The sequence below is a fragment of the Papio anubis genome, chromosome 7 (genome assembly GCF_008728515.1).
Source record: "Papio anubis isolate 15944 chromosome 7, Panubis1.0, whole genome shotgun sequence".
In the NCBI taxonomy this organism is placed as follows: domain Eukaryota; kingdom Metazoa; phylum Chordata; class Mammalia; order Primates; family Cercopithecidae; genus Papio; species Papio anubis.
This window is the reverse complement of record NC_044982.1, coordinates 105,007,545-105,024,730: the sequence shown is the minus strand read 5'-3', so window position 1 is coordinate 105,024,730 and position 17,186 is coordinate 105,007,545. Positions and strand designations below refer to the sequence as shown.

General features: G+C 42.2%; 3 protein-coding genes across 4 annotated transcripts in view; 2 read left to right on the top strand and 1 right to left on the bottom strand.

Moving 5' to 3' along the window:
• The window catches only part of C7H15orf40 (chromosome 7 C15orf40 homolog), a 58,550-nt gene that overhangs the window by 12,146 nt on the left and 29,218 nt on the right, over window positions 1–17,186 (top strand). Inside the window, exon 4 of one of the 2 annotated variants that reach the window (XM_009210813.3) lies at window positions 1,793–2,246. The exons of the other annotated variant lie outside the window; for it this stretch is intronic. Within the exon in view, the coding sequence (XP_009209077.1) occupies window positions 1,793–1,798 (6 nt within the window). The 3' untranslated portion in view covers window positions 1,799–2,246. Of the gene's footprint in view, window positions 1–1,792; window positions 2,247–17,186 lie in introns of those variants that run through there. 2 annotated transcript variants of the gene reach the window in all.
• RAMAC (RNA guanine-7 methyltransferase activating subunit) lies at window positions 6,804–11,651 on the bottom strand. The gene is made up of 4 exons (XM_003901324.5): window positions 11,466–11,651; window positions 10,446–10,490; window positions 8,613–8,791; window positions 6,804–7,605 (listed from the first exon to the last, which is right to left on the bottom strand). The coding sequence occupies exons 3-4, from the start codon at window positions 8,780–8,782 to the stop codon at window positions 7,419–7,421; spliced, it is 357 nt and encodes a 118-aa protein (XP_003901373.1). The 5' UTR covers window positions 8,783–8,791; window positions 10,446–10,490; window positions 11,466–11,651; the 3' UTR covers window positions 6,804–7,418.
• Window positions 11,635–17,186, top strand: part of HOMER2 (homer scaffold protein 2) — a 135,530-nt gene continuing 129,978 nt past the window's right edge. The window contains exon 1 of the mRNA XM_009210808.2: window positions 11,635–11,967. The gene's annotated coding sequence lies outside the window, so the exon portion shown is untranslated. The remainder of the gene's footprint in view (window positions 11,968–17,186) is intronic.

Below are 17,186 nucleotides of genomic sequence, written 5' to 3'. Positions count from 1 at the left end.
TTGAACACTTGAAATGTGGCTAACAGAATTTAAAAGTAAAAGATAAAGCTGGCCATGTTGACTCACACATGTAATCCCAGCACTTTGGGAAGCTGAGGCAGGAGGATAGTTTGTGGCCAGGAGTTTGAGACCAGCCTGGGTGACGTAGTAAGACCCCATTTCTACAAAAAAATTTTTTTAGAATTAGCCAGGCATGGTGGCATGTGCCTGTAGTCTCAGCTACTTGCGAGGCTGAGGCAGGAGGATCACTTGAGCTCAGGAGTTTTACACTGTAATGAGCCATGATTGTGCCACTGCATTCCAGCTTGGGTGACAGGGCAAGACCCTGTCTCAAATTAAAAAAAAAAAGAAAAACAAAAGCATAATAGAAATAAAGGCCATGTTGGAAGCAGTGCAACAGAGAAGAGGCTGGAAACAGTATGGAATTTAGAAGGCAAGATAGAGAAGAGTGAATAAAGAAAGGAAAATAACAGCTATAGAAGTCAGTTAAAAAATTATTATTATTATTATTATTATTATTTATTTATTATTATTTGAGACGAAGTTTTGCTCTTGTTGCCCAGGCTGGAGTGCGGTGGTGCAATCTCAGCTCACTACAACCTTTGCCTCCCAGGTTCAAGCAATTCTCCTCCCTCAGCCTGAGCCTGAGTAGCTGGGATTACAGTCCTGAGCCACCACGCCTAGCTAATCTTTTTTTTTTTTTTTTTTGTATTTTTAGTAAAGACGGGGTTTTGCCAAGTTGGCCAGACTGGTCTCAAACTCTTGATCTCAGGTGATCCATCTGCCTCGGCCTCCCAAACTGCTGGGATTACAGGCGTGAGCCACCACGTCCGGCCAAAATTATTCATTTTTGTATTGTTTCACTTTTTATATTATTTTGTAAACACACAAGTTGAGGAAATTTTAAAATGTGAAAAATACACATACAAACAACAAAGCTCTGGCCATTAGCAATTAGAGCAGCTTTATTTACCTAATTCAGACAAAGAAGCTGGAGATCCTTTAGGGAGTTAAAGGCACTAGCAGTGGAAAAAAACCATGAGATCATCATCACATCATCCCCTGAAGCTGTCTCAGGAGGAGTCACTGAAACCCAGAGAAAATCTAACTGGTAATTAATACATAGGGCTCTCATGTCCCTGAGGGAAAGGAATGAAAACACCAGCTCAATTAGCCCATACATGGGGCTGTCTGTGCCCTTCAGGGAGAAGAATGAAAACAGCTGAAATCAGCCCATCAGCCTATGAAGACATGGTGAAAGATATGCGAGTTGTCCTTCTTGCACCTCAGCAGCCCACAGATAACTCATTCTTATATATGAACCTCACTGACTGGGTACCCATTATGTGCCTAGCTCGGTGCTGCATACTTCATGCTCTCTCTTATTCCTGCAAAGGGGCAGTTGAATCATATATTAGCTGTTTTGTTGTTGTTGTTGTTTGTTTGTTTTTGAGACGGAGTCTCGCTCTGTCACCCAGGCTGGAGTGCAGTGGTGCAATCTCAGCTCACTGCAACCTCCGCCTCCTGGGTTCAAGCGATTTTCCTGCCTCAGCCTCCCTAGTAGCTGGGATTACAGTCATGTACCACCACGCCCAGCTGATTTTTTTATTTTTAGTAGAGATGGGGTTTTGCCTAAAGTGCTGGGATTACAGGCATGAGCCACTGTACCCGGCCAGCTGTTCTGACTGAAGACTTGTCTTCTTCATTAACCTGCTCCTCCTATTTCATCCTGTAAATCTTTAAATCTGAGGGGTATTATCCACAGCTCATCTCCACTTTTCTAATCTGACAGCACTGATAGTTGAATTCCTCAGAAGCAAGATGTTTCTCTGGCACCCAGAGGCCTCAACAGTGTCACAACAGCTGAAGTGTCACTTCTTCCTCATCCTGGGCACACCGTGATGTAGTGCAGCCCCACTGTTTGGGACCCATGCAGCCAGCCTGGCCCAGGGCCACTCTCTCCCAGAATGTCCACAGGTCAAGGGATCTCTACTTCCATCCTTATTTTCCTCAAAAGCTGGTCCCAGCAGTAATCAACCAGACTTCTAGAAAAGAGGAGATATCTGCTCTCAAGGCTGCTGTGGGCTCCAGTGTTGTAATCTACTACTTGAATCTAGTTGTTTATTTCATTCTATAATAATTTAATATAGCAGATGTCAGGAAAAATCTTTGTTTAGATATTATGTCATATCTGGATATATCTGAATCCTAAAGGATTAATCTCAATATTAACAATATTCACTTCTGCCAGTGTCAAGAGTATTTTCTGCTGTTGGGCTTAAATCAATTTTAAAATTTGAGAGTTTTAAAAGCATATCTTTCTGTGTTCATAAATAGAACAAAAATTCTTTGAGTACCTTAATTTTTCACACAGAATTAACCAAAGCCTTATTTAATATTTCAAAATCCTCATTTATACATATTAAATATGTGTCTTCGGTTAAAATGCAAGATACTGAAAGAAAAATTCAAATAGGCATTTCAGTAAATAGTTTACGTATAATATCTCATTTGTCTGACATTACAAAGTAAGTACTTTCACAAGTAACGTTTCCAGCTAACTGAAGTCCAATAATAATAGAGGCCACCTTAAGCTGGGAGTATTTGTTTCCTATATTGCCTAATTTAAAAAAATCCTTTTCACTGTAGATAATTGTGCTAATTAAAAGAAGTCAACAGTCTATGGCATAGATTTCCATACATAGCCAGATCTGTGTTTGGATAGAATGAATCAAATGAAATAGGAAGTCTATGGCCGGGCGCGGTGGCTCAAGCCTGTAATCCCAGCACTTTGGGAGGCCGAGACGGGCGGATCACGAGGTCAGGAGATCGAGACCATCCTGGCTAACACAGTGAAACCCCGCCTCTACTAAAAATACAAAAAACTTAGCCGGCGAGGTGGCGGCCAGTAGCCTGTAGCTACTTGGGAGGCTTTGAGCAGGAGAATGGCGCGGAACCCGGGAGGCGGAGCTTGCAGTGAGCTGAGATCCGCCACTGCACTCCAGCCTGGGTGACAGAGCCAGACTCCATCTCAAAAAAAAAAAAGAACAGGAAGCTCCAGGGAAAATTTTAAGGTATAAAAACTGTATTTAGGTTTACTTGCTTGGGTAATAGATAATGTTTTTTTAAAAAATTACATTTAGGAAACAAGTGTAGTTCTTTTATGAGAGTTCAAAATTAGTGCTGTCAATAACCTTCAGGGCAAATGATCATTTCCTTCAATTTTAACATTTTAAACTTAAAACTGATATTTCATTACCCTTAATTCTATCATAAAGTCCTATATTTTTCTTTAGGTGAATAAAATACAAGGGGTAATTACATATTTGTCTGTTGAGCATTATAAGGAAAGTGGCTTTGGGAACAAAAACCATCCTAGAAATCTCCCCAGATGTCTTTTTCCTATGTGGTTTCAGGAACCCCAAAACTATTCTCAGAGCAGTGACTCAAGTTTATTACATTCTGTGTAACCCCAAGTCCAGCTAGCACTCAAAAACAAAACACAAACAAAAAACTCAAAGTCCCCAGCATCCTGTTCTCAAAAGGACATTAATCTGATGTGTTCAATAATTAATATTTGACATTCTAAATTCACTACCAATTTTCAAATGTCAAATGCTATAATTTTATTTTAATTTATGTATTTATTTATGTTTGAGATGGAGTCTTGCCCTGTCACTGAGGCTGGAGTGCAGTGGCACAATCTTGGCTCACTGCAACCTCCACCTCCCAGGTTCAAGCGATTCTCTAGCCTCAGCCTCCCTAGTAGCTGGGACTACAGGTGTGCACCACCATGCCTGGCTAATTTTTGTATTTTTCATAGAGACAGGGTTTTGCCTTGTTGGCTAGGCTGGTCTCGAACTCCTGACCTCAGATGGTTCACCACCTCGGCCTCCCAAAGTTCTGGGATTACTGGCGTGAGCCACTGAGCCTGGCCAAATGCTACTAATTTTAGCTCAACTTTTATGCAAACCATCTTCCACATTTGAAGTGTTTATTTTCTGAATGAGATAATTTGCTTTCCTTTGCTAATTCACATATGAATTAACATAAGGAAACAATCACAGATCCTTAATTCTCAACTTCTCCTGCCCTACCTCATCTTCTGCCCATTACTCTACATCCTTTATGTCAACATTATGCTTTACAATTTACCAAATACTTCCCTCTCGTTGATTCAACAAATGTTTATGCAGCACCTATTATATCCCACTAGGGGTTTAATGGTCACAACTCTATATTCTCAAGCTCTTCCTTTGGTTATTTATTTTTATAATTCTGTGAGGGTGGCAGGGTGGGTATTGTCCCCATTTTTACAGCTGAGCCAATAAGCTCAGCGTTTACATGGTTTTCTCAAGGTCACATAGGTTTTAAGCACAGAACTGGAAGCTAGGACTCCTTATGCCTAATGTCATATGTTGTTATAACAGACTGTCTACTTGAAATTAATTCTGTGTGACACTATTTTAATTCTTTGTTCTCACTCTTAAATTATCTTTAAGCTTTTTTTCATGTCATTTTCTGTCCTATGAAGCAGAAACTGTGCCTTTTATTTCTTCCTGGTTTTAAGCAGGTGGGACGCAGGGGTACAGTCTGATAGTAACTGCTGTTAGAAAACAAAAACCATAACAACATAGATTATTCATGCAGCATGCAGAATTAACTCATGTTGAAAGGAGGTTTCTTCCCATGTTTTCAAGCAGGGCTGATACTCAGGACACATGCAGCCTAGCTGTGTTGGGTGTTAAAACATTTAGATACTGTTGGAAAACCACATCTCTTCTGAGCTTCCTGAGAAGCACTCCTCCAGCGCTGGCCTTGGACCCATACGTCTCCCTTTGTGTCAACAGCTGGCACAGCACAGAATCCTGCCCGAAAGCTATAGTCAGCTACTGTCCCAACTGCCTATGCTTTCTCAGGTGATCATTTTATAAATCTTTTTTTTTTTCTTTTTTTGAGACACAGTTTCGCTCTTGTTGCCCAGGCTGGAGTGCAATGGCATGGTCTCAGGTCACTACAACCTCCACCTGCCAGGTTCAAGCAATTCTCTTACCTCAGCCTCCCAAGTAACTGGGATTACAGGCATCTGCCACCATGCCTGGCTAATTTTTGTATTTTTAGTAGACACAGGAGTTTACCATATTGGTCAGGCTGGTCTCGAACTCCTGACCTGAGGTGATCTGCCCATCTCGGCCTCCCAAAGTGCTGGGATTACAAGCGTGAGCCACCGCGCCCAGCCTATAAATCGTTACTTTTAGAGACAGGGTCTATCTAGCCCAAACTGGAGTACAGTGGCATGATCCTAGCTCACTGTAGTCTTGAACGCTTCCTGGACTCAAGGGATCCTCCTGCCTCAGCCTCCTGAGTAGCTAGGACTACAGGCATGCACCACCACAACCAGCTAATTTTTAAATTTTCTGTAGAGACAGTATCTTGCTACATTGCCCAGGCTGGCCTCGAACTCCTGGCTTCCAGTGATCTTCCCGCCTCAGCCTCCCAGAGTGCTGGGATAACAGGCGTGAGCCACCATACCCAACCAGGTGATACATATTTTTAATAACACTTCTGCTTTCAGAGAAGATCCTGGGGTATAGTCAGGACATTACTATCTAGGCTAAATATCTGTAGTATCAAATCCTATCTTTATATAACAGCACTGGCTTCTTGCCTACTAATTAGGGGGGTACAGGGAAAACCCTTACTGTTAAGATTGTATTTGCATCTTAATGTGAATGCATGACTTATTAGGTCCTTTCCAATAAAATAGTTACCAGAGAGGGTGGCTCTTCAGGAAGGGAGAATAAAAGGGAGAGGTAGATGCAGAGCATGAAGTACCTGGAGAAGTCAACCTCGAGGGCCTAGACTGGGGTGCTGAGAGAGAAGGCAGTAAAAAACAGGCTTACGAAGATACCCTTTTTTTTTGAGATGAAGTCTCGCTCTGTTGCCCAGGCTGGAGTGCAGTGGCATGATCTTGGCTCACTTCAACTTCTGCCTCTGGGCTTCAAGCGATTCCCCTGCCTTGGCCTCCCGAGTAGCTGCTATTACAGACATGCCACCACACCTGGCTAATTTTTGTATTTTTAGTAGAGAGACGGAGGTCTCATCATGTTGGTCAGACTGGTCTCAAACTCCTGACCCCAAGTGATCTGCCCGCCTCAGCCTCCCAAAGTGCTGGGTTTACAGGTGTGAGCCACCACGCCCAGCTGGAAGGTGCCTTTTAAAATATTATTTAGTTTTTTTTTTTGGTCACTCTAATAAAGTTAGGAAGGTGCCTGTTAATTCCTTTGACCTATGTTGAAATTTGCACTCCTAATGTTACTCTCAAACCAAATAAGCCCTTTTCAACAGATATGAAGGACAGCATAAAAAAAACAAAAATCTCATTTCAACATATTAATAAATGGGTTAACTGCCAGAACTTGGGAGTGAAGATGCTTAAATTTTTAAAATTTTTATTTGAATGAAATCATTGTAATAATCATTCAAATGATTTGAAATAGAATGATCTCTGTGAAAGGAAGTTTATAGCATCACTATTTATAGAAGAGAAAGCAGCAGAGGTATGTATCTGCAAGTGAATATAACATTGTAAAATCAGCCCACATTAAATACCAAAAAAGAAAGAACAATCAAAATGCAGCATTACTTACAGGATTAAAAAGAAAAGTGTGAACAGTACAGAGTTAAACTTTTGTATGTGTGAATTTTGACCTGCTATGTTGTTAGCGAAAAGCCTTAGTGTTTGCATAAAATGTGTACCCTGATCCCAACCACCATGAGATCAAGACACAAACTGACAACGATTCCTTATTTTACAGCTTTATTACTGATTTTCCTCTAAAAAGAAACCCAAATAAATGTGACGCTGACTCATCTATAGAGTAAGGAATCACAAAGTACCATAGTACTTTACAAAAGCAAAAGCAAAAAAAAAAAGCGATTGTTTTACCTTTCAACTGCTGATGTTATGTACAATCTATCACAAGAAGCAGAGCTGTGCATTCATGAGCTGATTATATCAACCTCTAGAATTTTAGAAACGAACACATCTAAGCATATGGATAACTCTCTTACCTTACAAAGTAAAAGTAAGCATTTTCTATTTAAAAATTTTTATTTCTGTGTAAAACAAAGAACTCCTAGAGGTCAAATAATATACCAAACTCATAGCAATATTAAGTCATGAAATAAAGAAGATTCTGAGGTAGAAGTCAAGCAATATAATCCACAATTTCAGGTATTCCCAGCAACCATCGCATCTCGCAAGTAAGATCTATTTTTTTTTTAAGTCTCAACTTCCACAAAATCAATAATCCATTCTCTAAAATCAGATATAAAACTATGACCAACAGAAGACACCCAAACTTTTGTCATGGTAACAGAGTAAATGCTTTTACTAAAAGCTGCCAACATTTCTATCAGTAGTAACCGTAAGGAGGCCGCTGGTTGTAACCATAATGTCCATATTGCTGGGGATAGTAAGGTTCTTGTCTGTGTTGTGGGTAATTGTTACCCCAGGATCGTCCATGCCACTGATTGGATCGATTGTCACTTGGCCACCCCCATCTGTTGTCCCTGCCTCTGAACTGTCTGTTGTCTTGCAACCTACAACAATAAAAACAAAAAAAGTCTTTAAACTTCCCTTGTTAAAAAAACATTATGACAAACCCATAGCAGTGCTTCTGGTTTCTCATTCTAATACACAATAAATAAGACTATAAAACATTTTTCACAATAGAACGTTATAGCACCAGTTATTCAAAACTTTCCTAAGATTGAAATCACTCTTCCAGTGTTATACTAGGTATACTTTACAGAGACATAGGCAGACTATATAACCAATAGAATAGTTCCAAATTAAAGTGAAATCTATTCAATTGCACAAAAATGATATGGTAATTTATTCCTTTGACTATTTTGAATTATTAAGTAAAAGTAACTTCCATTTGTAAACTTCTTCCTAAAGTAAAATCAAAACAATATTTTCTTTCTGGAATTGAACAAGTTGTTGAAAACTCTAGTTTTTTTTTTTTTTTTTTTTTTTTTGAGACGGAGTCTCGCTCTGTCACCCAGGCTGGAGTGCAGTGGCCGGATCTCAGCTCACTGCAAGCTCCGCCTCCCGGGTATATGCCATCCTCGTGCCTCAGCCTCCCGAGTAGCTGGGACTACAGGCACCCGCCACCTCGCCTGGCTAGTTTTTTGTATTTTTTAGTAGAGACGGGGTTTCATGGTGTTAGCCAGGATGGTCTCGATCTCCTGACCTTGTGATCCGCCCATCTCGGCCTCCCAAAGTGCTGGGATTACAGGCTTGAGCCACCGCACCTGGCCAACTCTAGGTTTTTAAAGTAGATTTGCATTGAAAATATAGTCTACAGAAAGAACATCTAAAAACAAGAAAACACACACACTTGAACAGCAAGAAAAAAATATATGGTGCTGAAAAAATATTAAAGCAAATATCTATCAGAAACAATGTATCAGGTACCGTTATTAGGTACTAGGCATGCCATACTAAAAACAGTGGTCCCTGCCCTCACTGGTCTTCCAGTCTAGCAGATTAAAGCGATCCTCTGCCAGATCAACCATCTGCATTTATTCTTTTGAATACACACCGATTGCCTCTGTTTCTTTGGTTCCCACCAGCTCTGCTATTCCATTCCTCCACAATTGGAGGAGACTCAGGAGGGCGTTTCAGGTATTCCTGATACTCCTTGTCATTTTCTGTGAATCTACTAGCAAACATCTCTTCAAAATTTGGAACAGCTTCGGCAGTGTCAGTCATTCTGAAATTCTGTACAATTTTGAAGACATTTCCATTAAAAAAATTTAAAAATTAACACTCTCTCCAGACAATGAAAAACCAAGAAGTAAGCAATTTTTAGGCAGGGTATTCGTGGAAGCCTTTGTGTGCTTTCAGACTTGTCATATTTTAGATACTGAATTCAACATTTTCTTTTCTTTTTTTTTTTTTTTTTTTTGAGACAGGGTCTCTCACTCTGTCACCCAGGCTGGAGCACAGTGGCACAACCTCGGGTCACTGCAGCCTTGACTTCCCTGGCTCAAACAATCCTCCCACCTCAGCCTCCCAAGTTGCTGGGACTACACGTGCATGCCACCCATACCCAGCTAATTTTCGTATTTTTTGAAGATATGGGGTCTTGCCATGTTCCCTAGGCTGGAAGTCTTGGGCTTCAGTGATCCTCCCACCTTGGCCTCCCAAAGTGCTGGGATTACAGGCTTGAGCCACTGTGCCTGGCCCAAATTATTTTTCTTACGTTATTAACTTCCAATAAAAGGTTTTGGACAAAGAGATGTGACAACGGAAGCTACTGTGGTAACTTCTTCATTAGCCTGCCTTTCCTCCAAACATATGCAAATATTTGTAACATTTATACTACCTACTTTCACTCCAACAAAATTAAACCAAAATTATTGTTTGGAGTGCAAGAAACAATATGTAGATTTTCTTTCTTTTTTTTTTTCTCCCCCGAGACAGAGTCTTGCTCTGTTGCCCAGAGCTGGAGTGCAATAGCGCAATCTCAGCACAATGCAACCTCTGCCTCCCAGGTTCAAGCAATTCTCCTGCCTCAGCCTCCCAAGTAGCTGGGATTACAGGCATATGCCACCACACCCAGCTAATTTTGGTATTTTTAGTAGAGATGGGGTTTTGTTGACCAGGCTGGTCTTGAACTCCTGACCTCATGATCTGCCCGCCTTGGCCTCCCAAAGTGCTGGGATTACAGGTGTGAGCCACTGCACCCAGGTTTTTTTTCTTTTCTTTTTTTTTTTTGAGACGGAGTTTCACTCTTGTTGCCCAGGCTGGAGTGCAATGGCGTGATCTCGGCTCACTGCTGTCTCCGCCTCCTGAATTCAAGTGATTCTCCTGTCTCAGCCTCCTGAGTAACTAGGATTACAGGTGCACGCCTGCCCGCTAATTTTTGTATTTTTAGTAGAGATGGGGTTTCATCATGTTGGCCAGGCTGATCTTGAACTCCTGACCTCAGGTGATCCGCCTGCCTCAGCCTCCCAAAGTGTTGGGATAACAGGCGTGAGCCACCACGCCCAGCCTGACACTCTTATCTTTCAGGCTATTGCTCTTAGTATGCTTTATCAAATGCCAAATATAAAAGACTTTCAATGTGTCTGGGATTGGCAAACTATATGTCAAATTCTCAAATCCAAGGAATGAGTTTTAAATAAATTCAGCTAATTAAAATCATGCGTAGAAGAATTCTACTGGGATCACAGAAATCACTAAAAAGATGACCCATACCTAATCCAGATGGGCAGTAAAAATCGTAAGGCAAGGAAAAGGTGCTACTCCATTTTTATGTTCTCATGTTCTCCCACGACTCCCCACCCACACTCATGTAAACAAATATCAACTGTATTATTACTGAGAATGGAATTCAAATAGAATGTTAATTGACCCAAGCTTTACTTACCCCAAAGATTTGAGGCAGCTGTATTGCTTATTAGGTTGTTTAAATCTGTGGGAGGAAAAAAACAAACTTGACTTTATTTAAGAAAACTCTCAAAAGGCGTTTGCGGGGGAGGGTAGCGCATAAGAGTCTTACTCGAGGACAGAATTGGAGTAAAAGTGCTCTAAGGCCAGGCGCGGTGGCTCACGCCTGTAATCCCAACACTTTGGGAGGCCAAGGCAGGCGGATCACGAGGTCAGGAGATCGAGACCAGCCTGGCTAACACGGTGAAACCCCATCTCTCCTAAAAATAGAAAAAATTAGCGGGGCATGGTGGCAAGTGCCTGTAGTCCCAGCTACTCGGGAGGCTGAGGCAGGAGAATCGCTTGAACCTGGGAGGCAGAGGTTGCAGTGAGCCGAGATCGCACCACTGCACTCCAGCCTGGGCGACAGAGCGAGACTCCGTCTCAAAAAAAAAAAAAAAATCGCTCTAAAGACTTCCAAAACTAACATTCCGGAGAGGGAACCGGTTCTCACAGTGAAGAGCAAGAAGCTACAAGATTTGTCCTCTGGGTCTTCAAAAGCAAAATAGTTCAAGTATGAATAAGAACTTCATAAAGTATGTATGTTTTTTTAGGATAAGCCTTTCAGATTTGTACTTGAACACTACTAATTTATTCACCATAAATAAAACCACAAAGAACTTTGGCTGTGGGCGACTAACCCTGGAAATAACCAACCAGAATGGGGTTTCGCTGCCCTAGGAGGTGAGCCCGGGGAACAGACGAAGATGCAGACTGAAAACAACTGCGTTTTCCAGTCCGTCCTCAAGGCACATCACAGCTTGCTTACCAACGTTCTGGCAGATTTGCTCCCTTCCGAAGCACCTTATACCTCCAGAAGTGAGGGAAATTATGGGCCGTAAGAAGTAAATGGGTTTCGGTCTAGCAAAGAGTACAGATCACCGCACAGGGGGAGGACACCTCGCCGGCCACCCAGCTCGGCCGCCCCGCTCCCTCCTCCCGGGCGTCCTGGGCGACTCACCGGCCAAGGGCTATGTCTATCCAACTCGGGCCGAACCTCGCCGGCGAGACACTGAGAAGCCGCAGGAGAGGTGACCTCTGGCTCACCACACCGTGGAACTCCAGACCACTCCAGCTCTCCAATGTAACGGAGCCCCTTCCTCTAGAATCCAACAATCACCTGACTTCCGCTTCCGGCGGGCTAATGTTGAGGGTGCCTGTCAAGTCTCGCGATAACTAAGGCTCGTCGTGTGGCTCGCTTTGCAACAGATCGCTTCTTCAAATGCTGGCGCAACGCCCAGAGCTCAATGAGGTGTGGGCAAGTAGCTGTCTGAAGGTGGATGATGCCCTCCATGCGCTTTCAGCCTGCCTGGTGGGTGGCCAGTCGAAAACGTCGCCGTCTATTAAGCTCCTTTGACTGGGAGCCGTGGACGGGTAGAGACGGAAGTTCTGGGAATCACCGGAGAAGGGAGGGAAAGGCTCCTTCCGGCCGCCTGCTCCCGGCGTCTTCGTGGGGAACTGAGGTGAGAGCAGGCCGTGAAGAGTAGACACGACTGATGACTTCAGGGATGCTACACCTTTCTCTCCTGCCTGGGCAAGGCTCGGTAGTAAGATTTCCGTAGTCCGTTTTGTATGTGGTTTTGCAGAAACATACTACTCTCTGCTCCAGCTTCAGTCGTCAGTATCCAGCTACTTCCAAGAGCCTTGCCCATGTGTTCTGGGATGTTCCGCAAATGTATAAACACTTAATATTCCGACAAAGCTTGGCCTCTTCCCTCCCAAACTACTTCCCAGGCTATGCACCCGTTTTTGTTAATACAATCAACTTGGAAACTTTGATGTCAGATTTGATGCCCTTTCTTTCCTTCCCATGCTCCAATCACTTGCCAAGTCCTGTCGATTGTACCCCTACAGTAATTCTGGCATCCTCTTAACCACTGCCCCCACCTAATCAAAGTTCTCATTACCATCCCCTGCACGGTGTCAGTGCAGTACTTTTCTCATTGATGTCCTGCCTCTAGCATCACTCTGCTACTAATCTATCTTACATATACCTGCTATAGGAGTACTCATCTTCAAGCACCACCGTGATCCAAAATAGCTGATCCAATGACTCTCTGTTGCCTGTAGATTAAAGGTCAAGTTTATTAACTTGGATTCAAAAGTTTTTTTTGTTTTCTGCTGTTCCCCTTCCATTCTCCCTCAGTCAGTGGTAAACCAGACCCTGTGAAGTACTTCATGCATAAATTATTACATTTTTATAGATTGCTTATGTCCCTTGCATGAAATACCTGTCCCTCCCTCTCATCTCCAAATACTGAAATTCTTTCCATTATTTAAAGCTTTAGAAAGTGACATCTCCAACTAGAAATAATTTTTCTTTCTATTGAGAATCCATCATATTTCTGGAACTTCATGTATTTAGCTATTACCACTTTCTAACTTCGATCTACAATTATTTACTTGCAAGTTTTTCCCCCTATTAAACTGTAAACAGGCCTTTATCCAATGCATTTCTACATTCTGGAGTGTATTAACATTGTGCTTTTTTGTTTGTTTGTTTGTTTCTTTGACACAGGGTCTCATTCTGTTGCCCAGGCTGGAGTGCAGTGACGTAAGCATGGCATACTGCAGCCCCAGCTTCCTGGGCTCAGGTGATCCTCTTGGCTCAGCCTCCCGAGAGCTGGGACTACAGGTGCACACCACTGCCCTGCTAATTTTTCGTATTTTTGTAGAGATGAAATTTCGCAGTATTGCCCAGTCTGGTCTTGAGCTCTGGGCTCAAGCAGTCCACCTACCTCAGCCTCCCAAAGGGCTGGGATTACAGGCCTGAGCCACCAAGCCCAGCCCCACATTGTGCTTTTTACATGAAGTTAGCACTAAGTAAGTGTTTGTGGAATGAATGATAGAACTATGAATATTCCAAGTAATGTTTTAGAAACATTAACCTAGCAAAAGTGTATAGGATAGTATGGATGAGGGAATAGGATAGTCTTGGTGTTGGGTAGTAAAGGTAAGAGCTGTAACAACCAAGGTTACAATAATTGAATAGTACTATCCTGGAGCTCCTGTAGTGCAATTGGTTAGTGTACAGTACTTAATGTGAATAGTACTATCCTTAGTTACTGAGTGGATGATGGGAGAAAAAGATTGGCAGAAATCAGGGAAGGAGGCCGGGCGCGGTTGCTCATGCCTGTAATCCCACCACTTTGGGAGGCTGAGGCGGGCGGATCACGAGGTCAGGAGATCGAGACCATCTTGGCGAACACGGTGAAACCCCGTCTCTATTAAAAACACAAAAAATTAGCCGGGCGTGGTGGCGGGCACCTGTAGTCCCAGCTACTCGGGAGGCTGAGGCAGGAGAATGGCGTGAACCTGGGAGGCGGAGCTTGCAGTGAGCCGAGATCGCGCCACTGCATTCCAGCCTGGGCGACAGAGCGAGACTCCATCTCCAAAAAAAAAGAACCAAAAAAAAAAAAAAAAAAGGAAATCAGGGAAGAAGCTGGGTGCGGTGGCTCACTGCTGTAATCCCAGCACTTTGAGAGACTGAGGCAGGTGGATCACCTGATGTCAGGAGTTCAAGACCAGCCTGACCAACATGGTGAAATCCTGTCTTTACTAAAAATTCAAAAAAATTAGCTGGGCGTGGTCGCGGGCACCTGTAATCCCAGCTACTCGGGAAGCTGAGGCAGGGAGAATTGCTTCAACCTGGGAGGCAGAGGTTGCAGTGAGCTGAGATTCTACCACTGCACTCCAGCCTGGGCAACAGAGTGAGACTCCATCTAAAAAAAAAAAAAAGGCCGGGCGTGGTGGCGGGCGCCTGTAGTCTCAGCTACTTGGGAGGCTGAGGCAGAAGAATGGCATGAACCCGGGAGGTGGAGCTTGCAGTGAGCCGAGATCACGCCACTGCACTCCAGCCTGGGAGCACAGCGAGACTCCGTCTCAAAAAAAAAAAAAAAAAAGAGAAATCAGGAAAGACTCCAATTATTTAAGCCTGGGAAATTGGGGCTGAAAAGGAATATCTATAAGGTAAATTGGCTTTAAGGCAAAAATGAACTCAGAGCCCAAATACATTTGTAAAATTTGAAACACTGGTGAAATATTCAAGAGAAAATTTCCGGGGGTGTTGTTAGAAATTCAAGACTAAAGCTCAGGAAAGAGAGTCTCTGCCCAGATGTGTAAATGTGTCAGTAATTCATGAAGAAACAATAGTTGAAATAACTTGTGTACAGATGCTCCCCGACAGGACAGTTTGACTTAACGATTGTTATACTTTACAGTGGTACCATGTGCATTCAGTAGCAGTGTACTTTGAGTACCTATACATTCTATTTTTCACTTTCAGTACAGTAGTCAATAAATTATATGAGATATTCAACACTTTATTATAAAATAAGCTTTGTGTTAAATGAGCCTGCCCAACTATAGGCTAATGTAAGTGTCCTGAGCATGTTTAAGGTAGGCTAAGCCAAACTATGATGTTTGGTAGATTAGGTGTACTAACTGCATTTTTGACTTAATGATATTTCTACTTATGATGGGTTTATCTGGACATAACCCTGTCAAAAATCAAGGAGCAGCTGTATATGATCTTTTCAACAGGGAAAGCATTCATAGAGAAGAGAAGGCTACCAAGGCCTATCCCTCAGGAAATACCCATATTTAGGAGACAAGAATAGGACATAGAAAACTTGAAGGGGGCGGTGTAACAATTGAAAAACTGAGAAAAATGCTTCCCTACCTGATATCAGGAATCAAGGAGGATATTTGGAAAGGAGCTTCTTGTAGGCTAGTTTGCTTGTTTCCTTGTGACTATTACGGACATTATTTGTAAGTAATGAGGACTTACCCAGAAAAGAATATATAGGTTGGGCATCCCTAATCCCCAAATCCAAAATCCAAAATGTCCCCAAATCCAAAACTTTTTGAGTGCCAGCATGACACTCAAAGGAAATGCTCATTGGAGCATTTTGGATTTCAGATTTTCATAGCAGGCATACTCAACTGGTATTTCCTTCCTGTAAATTTGTGTGTGACACTTAGGGGCCTCTAGGCCTCTGAGAGTTTCTATGAAGAACTCTAGGTATTCCAGCAGATTTTCAGATTTTCAAATGAAATTATTTTCTGCCTTCCAATGTCTTTTCATACTCTGTTATCTTACTGATTATTATGTCTCATTTTCTGACAACAGGAAATCTGTTTCATGAAGGGGAATTTTCTAGATAACTGACACTCAAACTTTAAGCATCAGAAATTTTTCATTGAAACCACTTTTGATGGAAATGTTTGCAAAATGTGCCTCTTACCTATCTGGTATAACCATAGTATGTGGGCCATAATTTAATCTTTGCTTGGCAACTAAAAGTCACTGTTCAAGCATCAGTTATATTCTTCTGGATATTAATATCCTTGGGCCTGTTGATATGTATGAGAAAGGTTACATCATGATATTTATAGTGTCTTTTTCTACTAATTGTAGACATTTTGTTTTACCTAAGCAGATGTATTTTTTAAATTGTGGTAAAATATATGTAACATAAAATTTACCATTTTAACCATTTTTAAGTGCAGAGGTCATTGACAGTAAGTACATTCACATTGTTGTGCAACCATCACCACCATCCATCTCCAGAAATTTTTTCGTCTTCTCACACTGAAATTCTGTGCCCATGAAGCCATAACTGCATTTTCCTCTCCTCCCTGCCCCTAGCAACCACCATTCTACTTTGTCTTTATGAATATGACTACTCTAGGTACATCATGCAAATGAAATACATTATATGCCGTTTTGTGACTGGCTTATTTAACTTAGCATAAGGTCCTCAAGGTTCATCCACATTGTAGCGTATGTCAGAATTTCCTTCCCTTTTATTGAATAATATTGCATTGTATGTTTACACCGTATTTTGTTATCCATTCATCTATTAATGGACACTTGAGCTGCTTCCTCTTTTTGGCTATTATGAATAATGTGTCTGTAAATATAGATATACAAATATCTATTTAAGTCCCTGCTTTCTATTCTTTTGAGTATATACCCAGAAGTGGAATTGCTGGATCATATGATAACTTTATTATTAATTTTCTGAGGAACCACCATAGTGTTTTCCATAATGGCTGTGCCATTTTACATTCCCAATGGCAGTGCGCAATTACTCATAAACTTTAAACCTTAGTTTGACCCAATGATCTACAGGCAAAACACACCAGCAGAAAGTCCTGGGGAATCCTTGCATCAAAAGAACTCTACTTTCAGAGGCCATTTGTGATCTTGGACAACAACCACTTTAGAGACAGTAAAGCGGTCAAGAGGTTATGCAATTTATCCAGGGGCACAGCTGGTAAATGGGCCTGTCAAATGGGATAGGAAGAGGGAGATATTGGGCAGCTTGCAGTTGCCTGTGTCTTTGGCCAGTGAATCCTCTGCTCTTGCAAGTTGTGCTTGCAATTATTCCTTCTCTCTTCTCTGTTTTCAACTCTCCCTCTTTACTGGCTGCTCCCATCCCCACACTTGCTCAAATTTCTTCAGTCTCAAGACAAAACCAATACCCTGCCCTCAATCCTGTATCCTCCTCAGACTATCTCGGATCTCTTTCCCGCGCCCCCTGCCATCCCCAACCCCCATGGGTATTTTACAAAGAATACTCCACACCTGCAGTTTATACTTCTCTACCTTTTCCATACAATTCAGTCAAATTTCTGCCCTTGAGTACTCCACTGAAACCACTCTACTAAAACCACC